General features: G+C 38.3%; 2 protein-coding genes across 2 annotated transcripts in view; both read right to left on the bottom strand.

The window, feature by feature from the left end:
• The window catches only part of LOC115845563 (Golgi phosphoprotein 3-like), a 32,779-nt gene extending 29,453 nt beyond the window's left edge, over positions 1-3,326 (bottom strand). The window contains exon 1 of the mRNA XM_070045130.1: positions 1,530-3,326. The gene's annotated coding sequence lies outside the window, so the exon portion shown is untranslated. The remainder of the gene's footprint in view (positions 1-1,529) is intronic.
• Positions 3,327-3,502: 176 nt separating this feature from the next.
• C3H5orf22 (chromosome 3 C5orf22 homolog) lies at positions 3,503-23,534 on the bottom strand. Its single transcript, XM_060295691.2, has 9 exons — positions 23,388-23,534; positions 22,019-22,164; positions 19,667-19,816; positions 17,052-17,481; positions 13,513-13,575; positions 13,148-13,269; positions 11,072-11,138; positions 8,591-8,730; positions 3,503-5,517 (listed from the first exon to the last, which is right to left on the bottom strand). The coding sequence occupies exons 1-9, from the start codon at positions 23,466-23,468 to the stop codon at positions 5,385-5,387; spliced, it is 1,332 nt and encodes a 443-aa protein (XP_060151674.1). The 5' UTR covers positions 23,469-23,534; the 3' UTR covers positions 3,503-5,384.
• Positions 23,535-23,693: the final 159 nt, after the last annotated feature.

The following is a 23,693-nucleotide window of genomic DNA, read 5'->3' as shown; positions in this document are numbered from 1 at the left end:
GATTGGAATTCCAAGAGCTACCCACATTTATAAACTTTCCATACTATTTAACAAATAAGCATTGTCAAGTTGGGGTTTGAGGAGGGTCAATAACATCACCATTCTCCACTAAGCTCCTAAGCAACTTAGAAACAGGCTCAGGTATTCAGCCAGATGGAGGTAAAAGTGTCATCATTATTGAGAAAGCTGATAGTAGAGAACAAGGCTTAAATCTGTAGCAACAACTTGTTTCCTACATCGCACCCCAGAGATATAGAGACTTTGCCATCCACTGGCACCACTGGACAACCGTGCCTGTTCTTACAAACTTCTGGCATGGAAGGGCAGAGCAGAACATACTTCGATAAGAAGGCATCCTAGAATTCCCTTGTTTCACTCTTCCTTGCCTGGGGAGGAGTGAGTAAAAGGGCAGAGCAAGGTCAGGACTGTAACGGAAGGTGACTCCATATGGAAAGAAAATCAGAAGTGATGAATAGTGTTACCCTCTGAGAACCAGCAAAGCTATGTTCTAAGAGCGATATTCTTTTTAGGGACCAAAAGTTCGTATCTACGGTTTTTGGACGCTAGTGTCAAATATTAGATTTGAATTTTAGGCAGAAAATCAAACTACATGGATTTTTATGTCATGCTGACATAAGCATTGTGGAACATGGTTATCAGGTTTTATCTGTAAGAGAAAAGATCACACAAAAGCTGTAAAACTGACACGACTGCCTTTCTTTTGTTTCTAACAAAGTTATTCTATGGACACAATCATTAGATTACAGGTATTATCTTTTAGCTCTTTTGGGCTCACGTGCTTAACACATCCAGTCCTTAGTAAACGTTTGTTCCTATATTAATACCTGTATTTGTTCAATTTGCTCTCAGAGACAGCATGCTTGCAAGAGGTTATATAATACAGAGCACATAGTAAGGTTTATTACTGTCAGAACTCCAGTGACCACTGGTATTTTCTGTACTCAATTCATTAAACATTTTTTGAGGCTTTATAATATGACAGTGACTATGCCAGAGCCTGGGGCTATAAAGACGTATGATGATGCAGTCAGGGGCCCACGTCTACCGGGGAGGACAGATGTGAACAGCTGACTACTGTGTGACGCTGGAGCACAGTAAGGAGACCTCTAGGGACATGGGGAAGGCCTCGAACCATGCCTAAAGCAAAGACTCTGACAAGTTACGTTGCCCAAGTTCACCTAACTTGTAACTGGCAGAGGTAGAGTTTGAACTTGGACTGATTTCAAAGCCACCAGTGCCTCAGGTGCCACTCTGTGACGCTGGTGCCCTTATTACCCAGGTCTGTTCCAGGCGGGGCAATGCTGCAGAGGGTAGACGGTGCTGCTGTACAGTTCCCAGGGTAGATTCTGTCCGAAAAGCTGGCCTTCAAACCTGGCTCCAACTCTGACTTCAGCCCTGTCTCGCCCTCCCTGAGTGCTCAGGGTCACGTCTGACAGGCTGCTCCAAAACCTTACTGGACCAAGCTGACAGAGGCGTTCCCCCTTCTCGAGCGATTCCACTTTCCTTACCCTTCCACAGCGGAGGCTGCTCCGTGGTAAGACTGAGGCCCAGATGAAGGGAACACTTGTGGAGGGTTTGGAAATGATAGTGAATTGCTTGGAGATACTCACTCTACCCCACTTCCCTGTCATGCTCTGGTTGATTCATGAGGGACTTTTTTGCTGGAGGTCACCTATAAATAAATCAGCAACGTAAAAAATGGTAAGGATAACTCTAGATTCTATGAAGGTAATTTATAAGTATGGGGGTAGCAACTTCTAGACATTGTCTACATCACAGGTTTAGCCCCATAAATTCTAGTGTTATCTACCAGCAGGCAGGAAGGGAAGAGCAGAGGAAAAAATGCTGCGCCAGGCTTTGGCTTCCCTAACCCCGCTGATTGCACAAGTTTTAAAATTGTGAATAAATGGATGCTTGCACCAATTCAAGACAAAAGAGTTTTAAATTATGAGTATCTCTGCTTAAAAGCCCTCCTCCATTACTTCTTTCCTTATGTGCAAGGACCTGCCTTCTTTGAATAAAGAAAGTGAAATTCCACTATTCACAGAAATACAGTTGAACTTAATGTGGGATTTAAAAAGATCAGGGGTTTAGAAGGCAGGAGAGCAGGTGAGACCTGGAACAGCCATCACAGGACACTCTAAGTAGGGCTGAGTTTCGAAATAACAGCCAATGTTTGCTGAATGGCTCTTGTGTTAAGGGCTTTATTATGTGTTATTCCTCACAATATCCTGATGTGTTAAGTTCTCTCATTGCAAAGGAGAAGCTGAGGCTGAGGTCACACAGCCGGAACGTGGAGAAGGGGGCAATGGAGCCAGGCAGTGGCCCTTGGAAGTTCACACTCTTACCACGATGCGCTGCTCTGTTTCAGTCATGACACTTCTGGTCTTGATCCTGGCGTGATCTTATCAGCTAGGGTGCTAAGGCTTCTAAGCAGTGCTGATGTCTGATCCATCAGCTTCAGAGATCTGCTTGCTGGTGAAGAACGTTTTGAAGTTAGAGACATGGTAGGAATGCTGTAGCTGTAGGCTGGCTGACATGTCACCAAGGAAGGTCTTCAAAGGAAGAGACACTGTACACCCTGAGGCTTGCCTCAGCCTCTGAAATGGGCTCCTGCTTCTGAATCACAGGAACCAAACTCACAAGATACTAATGTACAGAATGCCAACTTACTAATTTCCAGTGAGTGACTAGAATATTCACTGTTCAGAGAACTCTCTCCTAAGAATCAAGGTTCACAGAAGCCTCCTTAGTCACTGTAACTTCATTTGCTGAACTCAAATAACGAATAAAGGGAAAGGATGGCACTGATGTTTGGAATTCCACGAGGGCAGCTAGACCTACAAAACCAGAGGCGGTCCAGGACCAGTTAGTTCACAAACAAGCACTTCAAGAGAGTGTTGCAACTCAGGATGACCAGGTAGTACAGCACAGCCCAATAGTATTTTTACATGTGATCCTCATGTATCTTGAGCATTTCTGAAAGATGTCCAACAAAAACTCCCTAAGTTTCATGAAAGTGCTTTCTCTTAAGTTTGGTGAGATAATCTTATACTAAGAAACATCCTGTAAACTATTGGCAGTACAACGCATATATTGCCAGCAATGTGGGACCACTACTGCTAAAACCAAAGGAAGATTTGGAGAGAATGTTATATAAAAAGTGAAGGACTTGACTAAGAGCTCCTTGAGAACCTAGAACACTTACAGATAGATGTCTACAGGAAACACTTCTAGAGATTTAAAAAAAAATTCCCCCTAGACACTGGGAAATACGTACTTGTCAATTATCAAAGGTATGGCCTAATCTTACATTTAATTCACATTTTCCAAAAAAGCTGCTCAAAATCCCATGCTTTAGTGATACTTGTAAATAATCCAAGGCATGGTACTGTGGTATTCCTCATTGGCACTTAGAACACAAATGAAGGATGTCTTGAGAAACTAAGTATCTTCCTATTTGAAATGTGCAGTGACATAATTTACTAAGTTGGTTATGGTCAACAAGTAGGGACTGAATTTTATTCTTCAATGAGAATTACAGAGCATGAGAACCAAATGATCTGAATGTTCCTAAAAAGGAAATTGATGCCCTTTTATTCTACCTGAGTTAAAACAATGATGAATCTCATCAGAGTTCATGGGAATCGTAATAAATGACTACTAAACCAGACTTACCAAGGCTATGAACACACCAAGATCATACACAATTAATTAGTGCTACAGTTTGCTTTTAAATCTTTAAAACCTCAAAACACACCTTTTTATTTACTTTAGCTGATAAAATAACTTACTTATAAAAGTAACATCATTTACAGAACTCTAATAAATTTTTTCAAAATTAAAAAATAAACAATAGCACTATTTTGCATTCTGATTTTACAGGGAAATAAAGCTTTTTGGCACATAATGTTCTATCAAAAATGGAAAGCTGAATCAGTTTGCTTTGCTTTTCACAACAGAAATAAGCATTTATACTTATTAGCATTGGGAGATCAACTTAATGACAAGAAAAGTTTGCTAGAAAATAGAATCATTGGAAAAACAGGATCTGGTGCCACCTACTGAGTGGCAATGGCAATGTGACCTTGGGTATTAGCCATCAAGTTAGGTAACACACTATAATTTTAGCTACATGCAACTGTACCCCTGTGGTCAAGGCTTAAAAGCTACATGCAAAAATGAAAACGACTGCTGTATTAGGAATGAGGATTGATGTATTTTTTTTTTTCTTTAAATGCCACCTGACCTTTTAAAGGAAAGGAAACCAAGGAGGTGGCTAAAAATGATTACTGAACACGAGGAATACTGAAAAGAGGAAGACTTCGGCAAATTAAGTAAACGAAAAGTTCCATGATCAAGAGTGACTTAGGTACCGTCTCTTACTCATGGAGAGACTGGTGGAAGGCAGTTACGTCCTTGGGTATTTATGGTAGATCAGAATTAAGGACTTAACTTCTTTTCCCTACTATTTACAGAAAAAGCTGGTTTATTTGAAAAAATTATCAACCCAGACTGCCAATAAAGTGGCACTTAGGAACTATTGATATAATGGTAATTGACACCCATTCTGACCATCTGGAGGAACAAAAAATCCTGGAGAGTTTTTCTGATTAGCGAAGAAAAGTTACTTTTTGTTTGGTTGAATTTACTCAAATAGACCCCCTCAATACCAACAATGCTGAGAGCATTTCATAAGAGTTGGGCCACAATCCTAAGTCTTGGAAAGGTAGACTTCCTAGAACATTTTCATGGACTGGCAAGTTTTTTTATTATTATCATTATTTTGCTAGTAGCTTCTGAGAATGTTACCTTCCTGTAAGCCCAGGGTGCCCTGAGTACTGAGAGCATGCCTAAGACATGTCTGTGGTTTTCCTTTCCTTCATAAAATGTCTCACAATCCATAATTTGCTTCTCAGCTGTCCACCAAGAGGGCAGGGGCCTTGTCTATTCTGTTTGTTACCATATAACCAGCACTTAATTATGTCTGGCAGATGAATGTGCTCAAAAAATGTCAGTTGGGTGAGTGAATGAATAAATGAATAAATCTCATACAGTCCAACCAACCTAAGGGGAAGAAGGGAAAAGAGGAAAAAAACCCTCACAAAAGTGAAGATGACAGTGATGGACAGGAAGAAAGATGAGCATCAGTTCCATCAACTGGGGGTAGACTTGATGCCAAAAAAACCCTGCCATCATTCAACAACTGGTGATACCTGTTCGGAGATTCAAAATACCTGCAAGATTTTAAATGAAAGTTAATATTAAAACAAAGTGTTCTCTGGAAGATTCATTTGCAAACAAGTTAATGAAAACCCTGTTACTACATCAAGATGTTAATAGGAGCCTAGCGTTGTGATGTTTCAAGATGAAGTGGACTCTGCTGAATACACCAGGTGAACGTCTAGACTCCCATAGAGGGAGCGTAGTACACTGATGACTTTTTCTTGAATGGTGTCAACTTGCTCAGAAGGACAGTAATCATCCAGACTTGACCTGGAACCAAGCAGAGAAAGAGAAAGGAAAAGAAAAATACACATAAATAGGATGAGATCATACTGTGAAGTGAGGAAAAGCCTGCATGTGTTGACTTCAATGTAAATTAGAAATGAAGAAGCTGTGTTGAATTTCGGTATAATAACTGTTGAAAGCTACTAAACGTTTACTCTATGTCAGGCGCGTTACATGAATTATGTTCTTTAATCTTCTCAGCAACTCTATGAAATAGGTACATTTACCATCCCTTTAAAGGAGTCTGAAACAGAGAAAGATTAACCTGCACAGGCCACATACTAGTAAGTGTTGGTGATGGGATTCAGAACCATACAGCATGTCTTCAAAGCCTCAGTGCTTAATACTAGACTGTTGTTTCCCTGAAAGGGAGATGTTGCTTGGGAACACTGGGGCTAATTATATTAGTGACTGGGCATCATGTTTCACATTCTTTTATTATGTGTACACTCAGGCTAGAAATTATGACAGTAGAGGCATTCCAACCGATAAAAAGGTTCTGCTTCTATAAACAATCTGCTAACCACACAAGCGTACAAGATCATCCAAAATGAAAGGTGCGGATGTCCTGGTGCTGGGATTCGTCTCCTAGGTAGTATTAAGAGAAGAGAGTAAAGTGCGATGGGGCAGGAATCTGCATTTTGGGTCTTTCTAGAATCGCCAACTGTAATTTGAGTGGCACCAGCCAGTAACAATGTCGCTGATAATTTTAGCGGGATTAGTATCTGAAATGATTTTATCAGTGTCTCCTGGTTCTGAACTGGGGTGAGGAAATCCACTGGCAATCCCACTGGATTGGAAAATGGCATAGAAATCTTTATAGGAGGAAATGGGATTCGTTATCTAGCCTACTCCTTATCACAAGTATTTTCGACCTAAAGAAACAATCTGTTAAGACTTCAGATGAGCTCATTTCATTCTATGGTGATTAGGTTATTTTTGAGGCTTGATGTAAACAATTTTAAATTATTAAATACTGTCTAACATACACATATGGATAAATGTCTACTTTAAGAAAGCAGGATATGTAAAAGTTTGATTTATTAGCCTTAAAAAATAAGGGGCATTTCAATGCTTTCACAAAGATTTCTGGCTTCTTTAAAACAGTATTAGAGTAGCTCTTGATGGGAGCTACCCACAAGAGGGAGTTTTGGAAATCTGCAGGTACAGTTTTGATTGTCACAATGACAACTAGGGGACCAGGGAAGAGGTCAGGGCTGCTTGAGTGCTTGCAATATGCAGGATAGTCCTGCAATGTGAATATGAATTGTCCCGTGTCCTGTACAGTCTCCAAGGTCCACTGAGCACTTATATAAGTGAAAAACCTGTTTTTAATTTTTTGAGCGTAGAATTTAATACTCTTCTACATATGAACGAAGTATTTTTGAAAATGGATTAAACTAAATTTTCCAGGACTGCAAATACTCTGTGAATTGAGGGAAGATTGGACTTTAAGTTCAGAACTTTCCCAAGAGGTTCTTGTGACTAGACTAACCATGTTGCCATGGCAGTGCTGTTCATGGTATTTCGGCAATATGACACATTGGATCTGTTGGCATTTTTAACAATTGCATTTAGTGACTCTTTGTAAAGATGCCAGTTTGGTGTGGCATCTTAATATATATTACTCTATTATCAATTACTTTCATTTCTCCTTTATGTTACGATTTTTTTGGTGTGTGGATATATAAATATATATTTAAATTATGTGTATAGGTAGGTTACCGCTATAAACTAAATGTTTGTGTGCCCCAAAATTACTATGTTGAAACCTAATCCCCAATGTGATTATATCTGGAGGTGGAGGTCTTTGGAAGGTAATTGGGTCATGAAGATGGAGTCCTCATGAATGAGATTAATGCCTTTATTAAAGAGGTCCTAGAGAGCATCTTCACCCCTTCATTTTATGTGAGGTTACAGGGAGAAGATGGCTCTCTATGAACCACGAAGCAGGTCCTCACCAGACACTGAATCTGCTGGTGGCCTTCATCTTGGACTTTCCAGCCTATAGGTCTTTGAGAAATAAATTCCCGTTGTTTATAAGCCACCCAGTCTAAGATATTTTTGTTATTGCAGCCTGAATGGATTAAGACAACGATATAATCTATATATTATAAATGCTATCTAAATATATTTAAATTATGTGTATATAGATTATCTATGAATTTCATTCAGGATGGTAAAAGAATTCTCATAAATATTTCTCATAAAATATGTAATATTATTTGCCTGAGCATTTAAAGTACTTATTTTAGAAACTCAGTTACATACAAAATGAGTCCAAAGATTAACATAGAAAAGAAATTTTTATTAAATTGTTGTAACTATTCAGCACATTAGTACATTCAAATTTAAAACGTGGTAGCAGCTAAATATTCATCTGTAGGACACAGAAACAGGAATTCTTATGTTCAACTGAATAACATCACCAACTTCAAAGACAAGATTAACAGGAGTTGTATGTTGTTTGCCAACCATCACTAATAGGAAAGAGAAAATATAACACCTGAACTTCGAGCTGAGTAGGTAAAAAAATTAGTAGGTAAGGACTACTGCATTAGTAACCATTAGATTCATCTACGGAGATGAATTAATTTCCCACTGCTGTTGTAACAAATTACTATAAACTTAGTGACTTAAAGCAAAACAAATTTATTACCTTACAGTTGTGTTGGAGATCAGAAGTCCTACAATAAAGGTGCTGTCAGGGCTGTAATTCTTCTCTAGGCTCTAGGGAAGAAGCTGTTTCCTTGTCTTCCTGGCTTCTAGAGGTTGCATGAATTCCTTAGCTCAAAGCCCCATCCTCCATCTTCAAAGCCAGCAGTCTAGCATCTTCCAATCTCTCTGATTCTGACCTTCCTTGCCTTTCTCTTATAATAACCCCTGTGATTACACTGGGCTCACCCGGATAATCCAGGATAATCTCCTCAATTTCAAGCTCCTTGAGTGAACCAGATATGCAAAGTCCCTTCTGGCATATAAAGCAACAGATTCACGGGCTCTGGAGATAAGGATGTGGACATATTTGGTGAGCCATTATTCAAGCTACCACACTTACCTTGCAATTGTCACTACAGTAGGTTTTGGCAAATTTTTTAGAACGTAATACACAGATTGAATAAGATATTCAATTTCTTGTTCTGTGCTGACATGGTGAGGAAGTTCTGAATAATCACAGGTTAGACCAGCCTGGTGAACCTGAAAATAAGACAATTAAAAATTACAAGGTAATGTTGTTTTCAGAAGATTCTTTAACCATTTATGGCCTTGCTGACAAATTTTTAATATTTTTGTGGATTAGGATTGTTTCTTCCTTAATAGTTTCCATGCCATAGCAGTTATTTATACTTCGAAGTTTTGGAAGAACTGGTCTGTACACCAGTTTGGGCCTGATGCCTTTTCTAGGAATAATTCTTTATTTTATAATTGTGGATTCATTCAGTTTGTCTTTACTTCAGTCTATTTTGATAATTTACATTTTCTAGCAAATTGTCCATTTCACCTGGACTCTAAAAGCTAATATAAATTGGTACATAGTATTCTCACCTTACTTTTCTTTCAACAAATTATTTTATTTACTTTTTATTTACTTATTTTTAACAGATTAAAAAAAATTAATTACTTTATTTTTGGCTGCATTGAGTCTTCGGTGTGGCTCACGGGCTCTAGAGCACAGGCTCGGCAGTTGTGGCGCATGGGCCTAGTTGCTCAGCGGCATGTGCGATCCTCCCGGACCAGGGCTCGAACCCACGTCTCCTGCATTGGCAGGCGGGCTCCCAACCACTGTGGCACCAGGGAAGTCCCTATTTATTTATTTATTTATTTTTTTCTTTTTTGCGGTATGTGGGCCTCTCCCGTTGTGGAGCACAGGCTCCGGACGCGCAGGCTCAGTGGCCATGGCTCACGGGCCCAGCCGCTCCGCGGCATGTGGGATCTTCCCGGACCGGGGCACGAACCCGTGTCCCCTGCATCGGCAGGCGGACTCTCAACCACTGCGCCACCAGGGAAGCCCCCTATTTACTTTTTAAATACATGTAATGAGTACTACATTTAAAGCTTCAAGACGATACAAGGGGAAGACTTCCTCCTACCTTACTGAACCTACTGTTTTGAGTTTCTTGTGTATGCTTCATGTATAACCATATATACTGATATCTTATACATGTGTTGTAAATATAAATGACTGGTGTTCCAGTCTTAGCACTAAACGTGCCTAAGAGCTAGAAATGGCCCACAGGCTGACATTTTGCAGCCTCTGCATTAAAGTTCTGAAAACTGGAATTCAAATATATTGTAGCTTTGCCTAGGGTACGTAAGTGCAAAGTATGGAAACAAACACTAATCTACTGTATTACTGGAGGCTCTGGATACACATCAAAGATTTAACTGGCAATCATCAGTCAATGCACTAAAAACAGAGACTCTGCATGTTCTTTTCTACTAAAATGATCAAAACACCTAGTGTTCTAACCCTGCAGCTATGGGCACATTATATTTGATTACACAATCTGCTACCAAGCCTATGCCATCCTTTTTCTCAACAAACGATGTACAAAACCGCACCCCCTCCACCATCAGAAAGTTCAGATGCCATGTGATGACTAAAGTAGACCTGCATGAAGACACATTCAATAATATCACGTGAGCTCAAAGGAGTTTTAAACCCTAAATGTCTTCTATCATTCTTAATAATTGCCATTAAAAAAAAGGGTGAGTCTTGAGTTATCTCTGATTTAACCAAAATATTCTTTTGCTGGTATGTTTTATTCTTACAAAGTTAGCATTAAATAAATACATAAACTTCAGTTCAAATAAAGTGGTTTGATTATATTCCACAAAAAAATAAAACACTACAGCAAAACCACAATTTATTAAAGTAAAATAAACACCAGAAGTAAAAGAAGCAGAAGACCTGGAGGTCTCAGCTCTGGCACAAAATTTGAGAAAAGGTACCTGAACTTCAAATGGGAAAATTTATGCTTAAATACTACAAAATGATATAAAAATAAAAGAAATTATCATTAAAGGCATCTTCTTTTGACACAGCATTCAGATTGCTGTTGGCAAACAAATTTATACAGCTAATACAGTTAAGATGTGCTGGCTACAATGGCTTCTATTGTCCTTCTATTTGGTTTTTACAATCAGAAGTTTTCAGAGAGAGAGGAAAGAAAGAAGGGGGAAGGGAGTATAAAAATGAACCAACAAAGAATGAGCAAATGTAGAAATTTTCTTTCCTAAAAGAAATCTTTTCTCTGGCAAGGAGAGATCTGACCATAGGCAAAGTTAATAAATCCACAGTACTTTTGCTTCATACATAAAATTGGCAAAAGTGTGTTTTTCCTGGAAAACTTTTCTAGTGTTCTGGCTTCTAAAAAGTATGTATTTCTTTTTCTTCTTCTTCTTCTTTTTTTTTTTAAATCCACTCACACTTTCCAGGAACACAAATAAAAGTGAATCACTTTAACAAAGAGCACATTTTTCTAGCCAGAAAAATGCTTCTTAAAGGGTCATTTTATACTTCAATGTAAGTATTTACCATTTCATAGTCCGGCGCTTCCATCCGTTTTTTCAAACTTTGTACCAGTGGAACTAGTGATTCCATTCTGGAAAAAAGCACCCCTCAATTAAACATCACATCACCTCAACTAAAATTATAGTAGCAAATGAAATTTACCATTAACAATATGTTTCATATGATTCTTGGGAAATTAAAATTGTTCAAATATCATCTTAAAATATTAAGAAACAAAGGTTCCCTGCTGTTTTCTTTTCTTTTTTTAAAAATTTATTTAATTAATTTATTTTTGGCTGCATTGGGTCTTTGTTGCTGTGCACAGCCTCTCTCTAGTTGCGGCGAGCGGGCGCTACTCTTTGTTTCGGTGCACGAGCTTCTCATTGCTGTGGCTTCTCTTGTTGCAGAGCACGGGCTCTAGATGCGCGGGCTTCAGTAGTTGTGGCACGCGGGCTCAGTACTTGTGGCTCGCAGGCTCTGGAGCGCAGGGTCAGCAGTTGTGGTGCACAGGCTTAGTTGCTCTGCCGCATGAGGGATTTTCCCATACCAGGGAACGAACCCACGTCCCCTGCATTGGCAGGTGTATTCTTAACCACCGCACCACCAGGGAAGCCCCTCCCTGCTGTCTTCTTACTTAAAAGATTACAGATTGTGTTAAAGATTAAAAATTAGCACTCAAGAAACTGACGTTTTCCTCTTCTTTAAAAATGGAAGTTCTACTGTGACTTTAAAAATTATTTTGATCAGCAAGAAAACTAAGTGCCTTTAGCACCCTGTGATGAGAAAAGATAGTTTCCCAAAATTTAAAAAAAAAAAAATTAAGGACATATTTATTGACATATACAATTATAACTGGAAAAGTTTTATACTGTCTGATATAATAACAATGGTGCTTTTAAGTTATTTAATATAGATGGAACTCTTTGGAAGCCCTGATTAATTAGTGTTTCTAGTATTTTAATGCCACCTCTACCAATACCCACTTATCTGCTGGGAGGGAAAAAAATAAAGACAAAAGGAAGGCATGGAGGCCTGTCTACCCACTTACCCTATTACTTTTCCCTTTCTATTAACGACACTTTCTGGGCTTCTGGACCCTACTCACCCACCTCTTCTATTTCCTTAGGAATAGTGAAGACTCCTTCATGCTGAGGGTCTGACCCTTTAGGGGCATGGCAAGTTTGGGGAGACGTTTCTTGTTGTCTGACTCACTTTTCCTTTGTGCTATCCTTTTTTTCCTCCAATTCCAGTCACAGTTTAAACTCACCACTGTTGTAGCCTTGTTGTTTCTTCAAGGCTGTGACAGAACCGCCTGCAGGTGGTGAAGAGCTAAGTGTGCTCAGTAGGCAGGTGGGTTTCAGTGGAGGTGGCTAGATTCAGGATTCTAAAGTTGTCAGGCTATTTTGTTTGTTTCATTTAATTTTAAACTTGGCTTAAGACTTCACAAAATCACAATATAGTAGGTACACTTCAACATTCCTGGTAAGAATCATGTCCTGTGGCTTATTTCTATAACTCCATCTTCCATCATAATTTCAAAAAGGAGGGAATCATTTTTAGATCTAGTGCCCTATACTGAAGAGGAAAAAAGTGCCTGATCAGTATTTATTGATATGATTAATACTACTATGGTTTATTCTTCCATACCACTGCTTTCCTTAGTGACAATAAAGTTTTACGATACTTATATTTCAGGGATGTTTCTGAACATTTTATTTTTAAGTGAAAATTGCACTGAATATTTTAAATAGGTAATACACATAGCAAAAGAAGATACTAATTTTTTAAAAAATATTTATTTATTTATTTGGTTGCACCAGGTCTTAGTTACGGCAGGCAGGTTCCTTAGTTGCCGCTCGCCGACTCCTTAGTTGTGGCATGCAAACTCTTGGTTGCGGCATGCATGTCGGATCTAGTTCCCTGACCAGGGATCGAACCTGGGGTTCCCTGCATTGGGAGCGCAGAGTCTTAACCACTGTGCCACCAGGGAAGTCCCAAGAAGATACTAATTTTTCAAAAGCAATTTATTTAGCAAATTTAGCAATATATGTAGGATTAAATACAGTAGAGTTGGAGAAAAAAAAAAATTGAGGGTCTTACCTAGGATATGAAGCCCATTTCTGTACAGTTTCTTCATCATCACCATCACACAAATCGGCAAAAGCAGCTTCTAAATCTTCTAATTGATGAATTCGAGTATCAACACAATCTACCAAATCTTCCTTTAAACACATTGAAAAGCTGAGATTATATAGTTACTCTTTCAAAAAAACAAGTGAAATCCCATTACAATGAAAATTTGATTCAATTAGTTAAAACATACTTTTTCAAGTACTAACCATGGGCTTCCCCAAGAAACACACACCAAGATTTTGGACAGTTGTGTGCGAGTACTCCAACACCATGTAAGCTATTATTAGATATGTGATAAATAGACAAACACAAAAGAAACAAATGGAGGATACCTCTGTCAGGTTGGTACCAGGCTTTTTAAATTGGTACAGCTCTTTTAAGATTTTGTACTCCTCCTGGAAAACAAAACAAAAACTCCATATACTAGAAAAAAGATTAATTTTTCAATGATATGCTTTAAATAAAAAATGGCTGTGATACAAGAACATCTTAGATAATCATTTAAAGGTTAGTCAGGGAAAATCAGGGAATATGTATAATTCATATTTCATTGTAAATATTACCACTTCTTTAGGGTAACTCTATCCACCTGGGCATGACAAGAATGTGTAAAAATTAGCTATGGAAGAAGACTTAATGGCTAACAGGTATTGAGATGAAAATATTGCTAATAATATTCTACTCTATAAATGGATACATCCTAGGATCTGAACAGATTTTCGCTATTTATGGGAAATATACATATCTTAGTAACAACAATAACAAAACTCTCCATGTTCCCTTTGCAGCTCTTTCCCTAGCCACAGAAGAGAGCTCTGGAGTACAAAGGCAATCCTGGAGGCAGATGCAATGGAAGGATTTTGCAGGAGAATGTCTCCTCTTATTCAGCACAGCCAGGCAGCCCCACTATAGGTAGGTATATCTGGCCCCAATAATCCTATTTAGGAGCATTGTCAGGAAGGGGTTACACATAAGACCTAAAATTCCTTAAGCACAAAGCAGTGCACTATCCTCATCATAACAATCCTGTGAGCTGGGTATGATTATTATTTTGATTTTATACTTGAAGAAACTGTGGGTCTGAAAGGTTAAGTAATTTTCCCAAGATCATACAGCTAATAAGCAGAAGTAACAAACAGAACTTAACTCTTTCTGACTTCTGAACATGTTTTTTTAAAAAATAGCTATTAAACTATAAGGTATAATACATGCTCCTTTCAAAAAGTTCTACAGAACCAAAGGATATAAAGGAAACAATATCCCCACTTTCTCAAGTTTCCTTATAGCACAGGAAAAGGAATAACTGTCATTAAGTTTCTTATGTAACCTTTTAGAAATTCCCATTACAAGGATTTGGTGAGTATATTTGTAGGATAAATTCATAAAGTCAGGTTTTTTAGCTTCCAGGTATGCCCATTCTCATGTTTTCTAAATATTTCTAAGGTCATTTCATAATTCTGAATGCTGGTAGTTATAGTCACTGGTCCATATACAATAGCAGGAAAGAAGCAGAGGGCAATTTTTCCCCCTTACTGCAAGCTGGGAGAGCACTCTAGTTCCCCCATTCTTGATCCAGATTGCACTACAGTTGACCCTTGAACAACATGAGTTTGAACTACACAAGTCCACTTATACATGGATATTTTTCTGTATATTGGAAATGTTTTTGGAGATCTGCAACAATTTGAAAAAATTTTCAGACCAACTGTATAGCCTAGAAATACTGAAAAAATTAAGAACAAGTATGTCAAGAATGCATAAAATGTACATAGATACTAACCTATCCTTACATAGACACAAGATGAATGATATTACTATAAAATTAATAATGGGTTAGTTTTCCTACTGTTTTACAACTTCGCTTTCAAAGAATTACATTACTGTACAGTATGCCCCTCTCTCTCCTAACTGGAGAAACTGCATATCATCTTATCACATAAGTGGTTTTTAAAAAAATATAACAATGTTTCCAATACTGTACTACGAATATGACTGTAATACTGTATGTCATAAAATTTTTACAACGATTCATTCATTAGCATAGAGGCTAGGCTACCGTGAAGCAATCATGTCAAATTACACTAGGCTACTATAAAGCAATCACATTGCTGCTTCCTCATTATCAATGCATGAATCGTTATAACTGTAAATAAATATGACTTTGTCACATTATCTTTTCATTTTTGATATCTAGTGCTAGTAATACGTATAACAGTGTTTTGTATCATAAGAGACAATACTGATGTAGGTTCATCTTATTAACATGATATAAACTTATGGTATTGATAAATACAGTACAGTACTGTCAATGTATTTTCCTTATGATGTCCTCAACATTTTCTTTTCTCTAGCTTACTTTATTATAAGAATACAGCATATAATACATATAACATACCAAGTATGTGTTAATTTACTGTTTACATTATCAGTAAGGCTTCCGATCAACAGCAGGCTATTAGTAAATTTTGGAGGAGTCAAAAGTTATACCTGGATTTTTGACTACACAGGGAATCGGCACCCCTAACCTCTGTGTTGTTCAAGGGTCAACTGTACATTCTCCAATTTTACCTACTTTTAATCAGTACCTATTAAAGATCTTTGATAATTTAGATAAATCACAATGGCTTCCGATATGCACACAGAACAAGGAGTGTAAAGTGCAACATCATTGTCATGAATCAAATACTGAACTTAGGTAGAAAGAAGACAGTTAATTTGAATCCCCAAAAGAACCAATCTGGAACAACCTCCCAAATGTTAAGGTAAGCAGTTATATGTGCTCATAAAATGCACCTGGGAATGCTCACTTGGATCATGAATTTACCAGTTTCTTAAAGGCACACATAGTTCTAGCTCAGATCTGTGCATACTAATAGTGTCTGGTGATTTTCATTTAAGATCTGATGAGGTACCTGAAGGATCACAGGACTGAATCATTAGCTACAAATCATACATGTGTAATCAGGCACCTCAATGTTCAGTGAAAAATCTGTCACATGGGATTGTATATACATAGAATATCTCTGGAAAGATATACCAAGAAACTAGCCATGGTATTTGTTTCTAAGAAACTGGGGGAATGGAGAAGGAGTAAGAGAGTGACATATACACTTTTTAACGTATACACCTTTTTGTACTACAGCTGACCCTTAAACATCATGGGTTTGAACTGCATGGGTCCATATGTGGCGTTTTTCAGTGAATATATACTACAGTTCTACACGATCCACGGCTGGGTCAATCTTCAGATGTGGAACTGTGGATACCAAGGGCCCAGTACAAAGTTATACGCACATTTTTGACTGTGCAGAGGGCTGGTGCCCCAACCTCCATGTTGTTCAAGGGGCAACTGTATATGATTTTATTTTTTTCAACCACCCGTGTACACACTACCCCAATTAATAAATGCAAAATAACACTATCTAGAGTAGGGATTAGCAACCTATGGCCTACAATCTGTTTTTGTATATCCCTCCAGTGGGTATAAAAAAATTGAATAGTATTGACAATTTTAAAGGGTATAAAAACAACAAAGAATATGTGACAGAGACCACATGGGGTCCCCCACAAAGTGATTACTATCCGCCTGTCTGCCAAAAGTTTCCTGATCCCTGATTTACAGAAATTTCATACAATTCTCCAGAGCCACGTTTTAAAAATACCACATTTGGGACTTCCCTGGTGGTCCAGTAGTTGGGACTTCGCCTTCCAATGCAGGGGGCGAGGGTTTCAATCCCTGGTGGGGGAACTAAGATCCCGCATGCCTCGTGGCCAAAAAACCAAAATACAAAATAGAAGCAATACTGTAACAAATTCAATAAAGACTTCAGAAATGGTCTACATCAAAAAAAAAAAAAAATACTCCATTTACCTGAGTGAACATTTCTTTGAAGGGATTCTTGACTGAAAAAAAATCTAAGTCAATATCTAAAACAAATGCATCCCCTTTCTCCAAAATTTTCAGGATTTCTCCAGTGCTGACTGAAGTGTGGCATTCTTGGCTTTCAGAAGAACATGAACATGATGGTTGTAGACAAGTTTGGTCTCTTCTCTGTGTCACTGAGTCATCTTCCAGTCCTTCTGAACAAGATTCACCATTAGTAGAGGCAGTGTTCTCTGCGTCCTCCAGTGCTAGCTTTGGCTTCTTAGCAGAAGACACTGTGTCATTTTCTTCTTGATTGTTACAGAGTTTATAAGGTTTCACCATAATTACATCCAATTGTAAAGGTTTTTGGTTCTCTAGCTGGTCTTCAGTTACATAAAGACCATCACTTAGAAAGTAATGATCTGTACTTGTAACCCTGGATCAGAGGAAAAAAATATTTTAAAGACGAAAGGACAAATTAGCTGACATTTCATATAGAATTTCAGAAATACAAGAAAGGACATATTTGACAAAAACTGGAGAGCTGTCTCTAATATTTGTACTTCCTGTTCTTCTATGGAAATAGGGTTCCCCAAATTTTTAGCTGGGCACACAACAGCCCAAAGTAAAGACCATATTTCACAGTCTATCTTGCAGCTAGGTGTGGCCATTTGACTAAATTCTGGTCAAAAGCCGTGAGTGGAAGAGAAGTGTACAGAGCCTCGCCCTCCCCTCCCCATCGACTGGCATGTGAACAAGGTGGTGGCAAGCCCCACTTGGACTCTGAGGACAAAGGCGATACTCTAGAGACGAGGGAGCAACAAGACAGAAGACACTGGCGTTCTCCAAACTGTAGGGCTGTCACATTGGCCCTGGACTGTGTGTGGTCAACTCTAACATGAGAAAGAAATAAATGGCCCTGTTTAGCCAGTGCTTTGGATCTCTCTCATACCAGCTGGATCTTTACCCAAAAAAATCACTGAAGAGAAAAATTATATCTGGAAATAATTTAAAATAATAGAAACTCCCTCTGACATATTTCAAAGCTTCATTAAATTTTATATAACTATAATATTAATATGAAAAGCAACTTAAAAAAATCTTGTGCATGTACAGAATGCATTTCACAAGTTGTAGATTTCTGATTTTAGACATATCAGCATGTTCTTAGCTTTTCAACTATATTATGCCTTGGTAAGTACTTTGAACAGCAAAACCAAATGCTTCTTCCAGAGGTAGGATCTACCCAATTAAAATAATGGTTAACATTTATTTCCCACCCACCCTCCTCTAGCATATACAGCCTTAAGTTTAAAAAGATTCAATTTTCTAAGAAAAGATTAATGACAATAAAACTAATGTCCAAGATTATTAAAAACTGTACCATCCTAAGAAAGACAAAGGCTGTATCCTCCAATCTAAATCTGTATTCTTCTTTAATAAGGAACATTTTACTTTGTTCACATCTGTACAAACACATACATACATCTCAGACTGCATACCTATATGTGTGTCTTTTCCATAAATTTTTATTTGCAGGATTAACTAAAATCATGAGATAATAAAAATCTTCCTAATATTGTCATTACACATTGAGTATCAAATGTCTGTTTCAGATTGCTCAAAATTAATTTGATTTTGCAGAAACCTGTTACAGGTTAAATTAGGCCTACTCACCAAATTACTTAATAAAAACCCTACCACTCTTTCATATAAACCAGTATTATGTATAATATTTGTATGTGGAGCCCTATTTAATTTGTTATTATATCCTCAATAAATACAATTTTTATGTATACACAGAAAAGTTACTTGTCCAATTGATAAGAACATACAAGAAAAGTTAATTGTATCATTAAGGATAAATCAGAAATAAAAAGTATCATATTCAGTGAGATAGACTGTATTTCATTTCCAATGTATTACCATTTCATCCCACTATCCTTCAGGTTCTAGAAAGTCATGATTCCACTGCTTAAAACATTCATCCCATAACAAGAGAATTTAGAAAGCTAAGAACATTCTGATATTTCTAAAGATATTACAGTATCACAAGCTACATAAAACATTGGTTAAATAGCTTATACACCAAAAATAATTGCATATGTAACTCAAGTCAGAGAATGCTGCTATTTAATTTAGATTAGGTAATTATCTAGAGCTCACCATATTAATAAAATTAAAACCCCAAATCTACTTTTCAGCCACTGAATTTATAAAAAGACCAAAGTGAGATAATTTTGCTTTTTCATTGCAAATTGTTAAATTCAGCAGATAAAAGTTACATTGGAAGGAAATAATAAAATGTTATCATTAAATATATAAGTCTATAAGGTACTTCAATGATTTAATGGAGTTAGTCATCAATGGAGCCAGGTTTCCAGAGGAGGAAGATCATGTTATTCAAAAACCAACTTGACTAGCAACAAAATACAAATGATGTGTAAAAAAGATCAAGAGACTTGCAAATTTGTTCCTAGTGTTTCGAGAACTCTTTTTGGAAGAGTTGAGGGCTAATCTGACCCCATTTTTGTGTGGAGATACTTATAAGTTATTACAGGGACCTAAAATCAGATAGAAGTATTCAATCCCTTTCATACTCATAAATACGAGGAAATTACCTGATTGTTGTGGTCGAAGTGTCTTTGCCTACTAAAAAATGATGTCTGCCCTCTCTGATTTGCTGAGCCCATGTGGGATGAAGCCATATTACATGGGAAAAATGGCCAGCATAAACTGCAGGTATAATCCAATTCTCGATACTTAATTCTCTGGAAAGAAATAGAGAGGAAGCATGAAAACTGTTAGTAAGTAGGTTTTTCCAAATGTAATTTCATTCAGAACAATATTTTAAGACAGTAGGTCTCCAAGTGGGGTCCAAGGACCCTTGCAGGGGTTCCTGAGACCTTTTCAGTGTAACTAGTTCAAAACAATTTTTCTAAGAACACCAAGGCACTATTCCCCCTTTTCACTGTATTGACATTTACACTGACAGTACAATGCAATGGTGGTCGATGTCCTAAGATTAATCAAGGCAAAGGCACCAAACTCTAGAAGTAGTCACTGTATTCATCACTACCAAGCACCAGTGTCCCATACCCCCGTCCAGTTTCACGTGAGAAAGTCTTTCATAATTTTATTAAACTTTGACCCTGAGTATACGTTTTAAAATAACCTGTGTGGCAAGATGGGAAGTGCACAGCAAGCACTTCTGTTACGGATTTTGAAGTACAACGGTTGTCTCAAGGAAAAGCACTTGTAATTGAATTGCAAGCTGAACACCCTTTTTCTTGAAAGGAAGACTGACTCATAAACCATAGTTGTTCAGACGTGAACCTGAATTGCTGGATTCTACATTCCAACTAAGCTTTAAAAAATGACCACTTGTCAAGTTTTAGTATAGTATTAAAGAATATTCACAATTAACTGAAAAGGCTATGAAAATACTCTTCATATACCTCCACCAAAACAACATATGGTAACGGACTGAATGCAGAATCCGAGAATCCAGCTGTCTTCTATAAAGGCAAATATTAAAGAGATCTGTAAAATTTAAACATTGTGGGTTTCCCTGGTGGCGCAGTGGTTGAGAGTCCGCCTGCCGATGCAGGGAACATGGGTTCGTGCCCCGGTCCAGGAAGATCCCACATGCCGCGGAGCGGCTGGGCCCGTGAGCCATGGCCGCTGAGCCTGGGCGTCCGGAGCCTGTGCTCCGCAACGGGAGAGGCCAGAGCAGTGAGAGGCCCGTGTACCGCAAAAAAAAAAAAAAAGAAAATATATTTGTTTTCCATAAAAATATCTTATGCTAACATATAAAGTCCTATTATTTCGAAATGAATTAACATCTTAAACATTTCTCAGTTTTAATTTCAAATATGGTAAATATCAATAAATATAACTCACATTAAAGAAAACTCAAGAATTTTTAAGGGTGTACAGGAATCCTGAGATTAAAAAAGTTTAAAAACTATTATTCTATGACTAACTGTACAGTCATCATACCTGCTTCATAATTCTTTTTAATTTCTAAAATATAAAATCTCTAAATATAAAAGAGAGTAAGGACAATGGTAGAGCTACCACATTTCTTTAGAAATTAGTTCTCTGAGTTTTAGTTTTAGAGTCAAATAAAAGAAATGCAGTAGGCTAAAATTAATTCACACAAGCATTTATATTTTAATTTTATATTACAACAGGATAATTACTGCTATGTAACGTTTCATTTTATACGAGTAGGCTACATTGTAACAAATACATAAGTAAAGAGACAGTGACACGATTTCAGGGAACTATATCACTGAAGCGAGGTCAGTAAGTCACTATTTAGAGATACACTAGGTATGTCTTTCCTGAAGAATGGACTACAAATTACCAATTTCACGTCCACCTCTATGATTCTGTATAACTGAAAGTCAATAGGATTTGTGACCTGAAAAGAAACAAATTGGGAGGTTGCAGGGACTCAATACTGGAAGAAAGGATACACAAATTAAAGATGCATTGCTTATACAATTATTGAACTATGTGTTCAAGACACATTTTCTTGTGCCTCCGTAACCAGACTTTTAAAGGGGTAATGAAGAGTGAACTGGCTTAGGTAATTTCTAAAGTCTCCGACTTCTAAAATTCTAATTCTAAAGCAGAGGCTGGTAAACATTGGCTGGGCCACCTGTTTTTGCAAATAAAGTTTTATCAGAACACAGCCACTGACACTTGTTTACGTAGTGTTTACAGCTGCTTTCACACCACAAAGGCAAAAATAAGTAGTTGCAACAGAGACCATATGGCCAGCAAGCCTAAAATATTTACTATCTGGTTCGTTAAGAAAAAGTTTGTCCATACTTGTTCTAAATAAAATAAAAAAGGCAAACAAAAGCAAAACTCATGAGCTTAGCAAAGACTTAATTGCTTATCATCTACTGCAAATTGTATTTCAGGTGCATAAAAGATGGTTAACAAAAATCACATTTTACCCAAAAAGTGTTTCCTTATCAAATACAGTGTCAGCTGGCATATTCACAGGAATAAGGAGGTCTGGATGTGAATCAAAATGCACAAAACTGATATTACTTGCAGGAAGATGCTTTGAGCCAATGGCCCGGTATATAAAGGGCAGAACCTGTAAAAGACACATACATGCACACATTCAGAATTGGTACTAAATTCATGAGCATACACTCAATTACAGACTGAAAAACAATGCTAAACATAACTGCACATAATTTGAAGCACACCAAGTTGTTAAAAAGTAGGGAAATATTAAATTTGTTCATTGCACATGGTTTAGACAATCATCTCAAGCTTTATTTTTTCCTCAGAACTTCCAAGTTACACCTCCAAAGGCTTTAATGGGCATCTCTCACCACCATGCTGCCTCCACCTCAAACACAAAGATAATGTGGGGAAACAGACAGGACTGGTACTCAGGAAAAAACTGCTGGTTAATATCCTCTCTGGCATTAAAGATGTGTTCAAGCTACCTGGGTCTTTTCCACACCTTTAGGATGGTGGTGCAGGGCTATGTCGTCTATAAGGCTCTTTGTCTTGTTACGGTCTCTAGAGTCTAAGTTTAAGACTGAATTTGAAAGCACCACCTAACCTATGCTTGCTCTCTCAGACACATACACACCGTCTCTAGGTCCTGAGAGACCCAACTTCCTTCCTATTCTCTTTACTTTATTCATCCACAAATCTGGAATCACCCTCTTCCTCTTTCATAGCCAGAGCATTCTCAAGGCATATGAATGTTATTAAAAAAGAAAAAAAAGTCTTAGACCACGGGACTGTCTCGTAGGCTTCCAGAAATCTAGATTAGGGCACCATTTTAGCTATTCCAAAGTAGCACTACCTCAGAAACAGAACATATCTTTAGTGTCTACAAACTCGGGGCACCCTGTTAAAAGATATATGCACACACTACGTACACAATAATACTAACGGCCCTGTGAGTGCTACTTTGCACCATTTCACAGGTGACAGTCCACATTCTTAACAAAAATCTCCCGGCTACACAGCAGGAACGTGTAGGGAGGCCGGGAGACAGTAGGAAGCCTGCGTCAATGCGCAGGTTGAGGACTTGGGGCTGTGCAGTTACACTGCCCGCGTTCGACTCCCGATGCCACCAGAGCCTCGAGTGTTAGAGGAGTTGCCCGACTCGTAGTAAGCGCCCCATAAACGTCAGCGCCTATTCTTCCAAGCTAACCGTTCTGGTGTTTTCCCCACAGCAATGCAACTCGCGTGGATAACTAACGCTGGTTATCTCTCTGGCCTCCGATGGCCAGGCTCCGCCGCCTCCTTGGTCCTCGCGCGATTCTGCCCCAGGCCCGGCAGCCGCCCTCTCACCTCCTGATGGTCTTCCACCACCCACACCGGGAGCTCATGGTAGCGCCGGAGCCGGGCGCACTCTCCAGTGAACTCGCTCATCTTCCCCCTCGGGACAGCGTGCCAGCGAGCTGGACTCAAAGAGGCTTGAGCTGCGACCCCGCCTCCTCTCCCGAGAGGAAACGCGCGCTCACCCGGTTGTGGTTCTGGATTGGAGGATGTAGGGGGCCGAGGGCGGGCGCAGGAGGGGTCGACGAGAACGATTGGCTTAGATGTTCATCGCTCTTATTGATGCAGCAATCACCGCGCACAAGGCGCTGCGAAGAG

The sequence above is a fragment of the Globicephala melas genome, chromosome 3, assembly GCF_963455315.2.
Source record: "Globicephala melas chromosome 3, mGloMel1.2, whole genome shotgun sequence".
NCBI lineage: Eukaryota > Metazoa > Chordata > Mammalia > Artiodactyla > Delphinidae > Globicephala > Globicephala melas.
The sequence above is the reverse complement of the archived record's forward strand: the minus strand, read 5'-3'. Positions and strand labels throughout refer to the sequence as shown.

Coding starts and splice junctions, on each gene's coding strand:
- C3H5orf22 (XM_060295691.2), bottom strand. CDS start 23,468: ATGAGCGAGTTCACTGGAGAGTGCGCCCGGCTCCGGCGCTACCATGAG. Junction 19,817..22,018: donor GATAAGGAAACACTTTTTGG/GTAAAATGTGAT, acceptor ATTTCTTTCCAG/AGAATTAAGTATCGAGAATT. Junction 13,270..13,512: donor CTGGTACCAACCTGACAGAG/GTATCCTCCATT, acceptor ATGTGTTTAAAG/GAAGATTTGGTAGATTGTGT.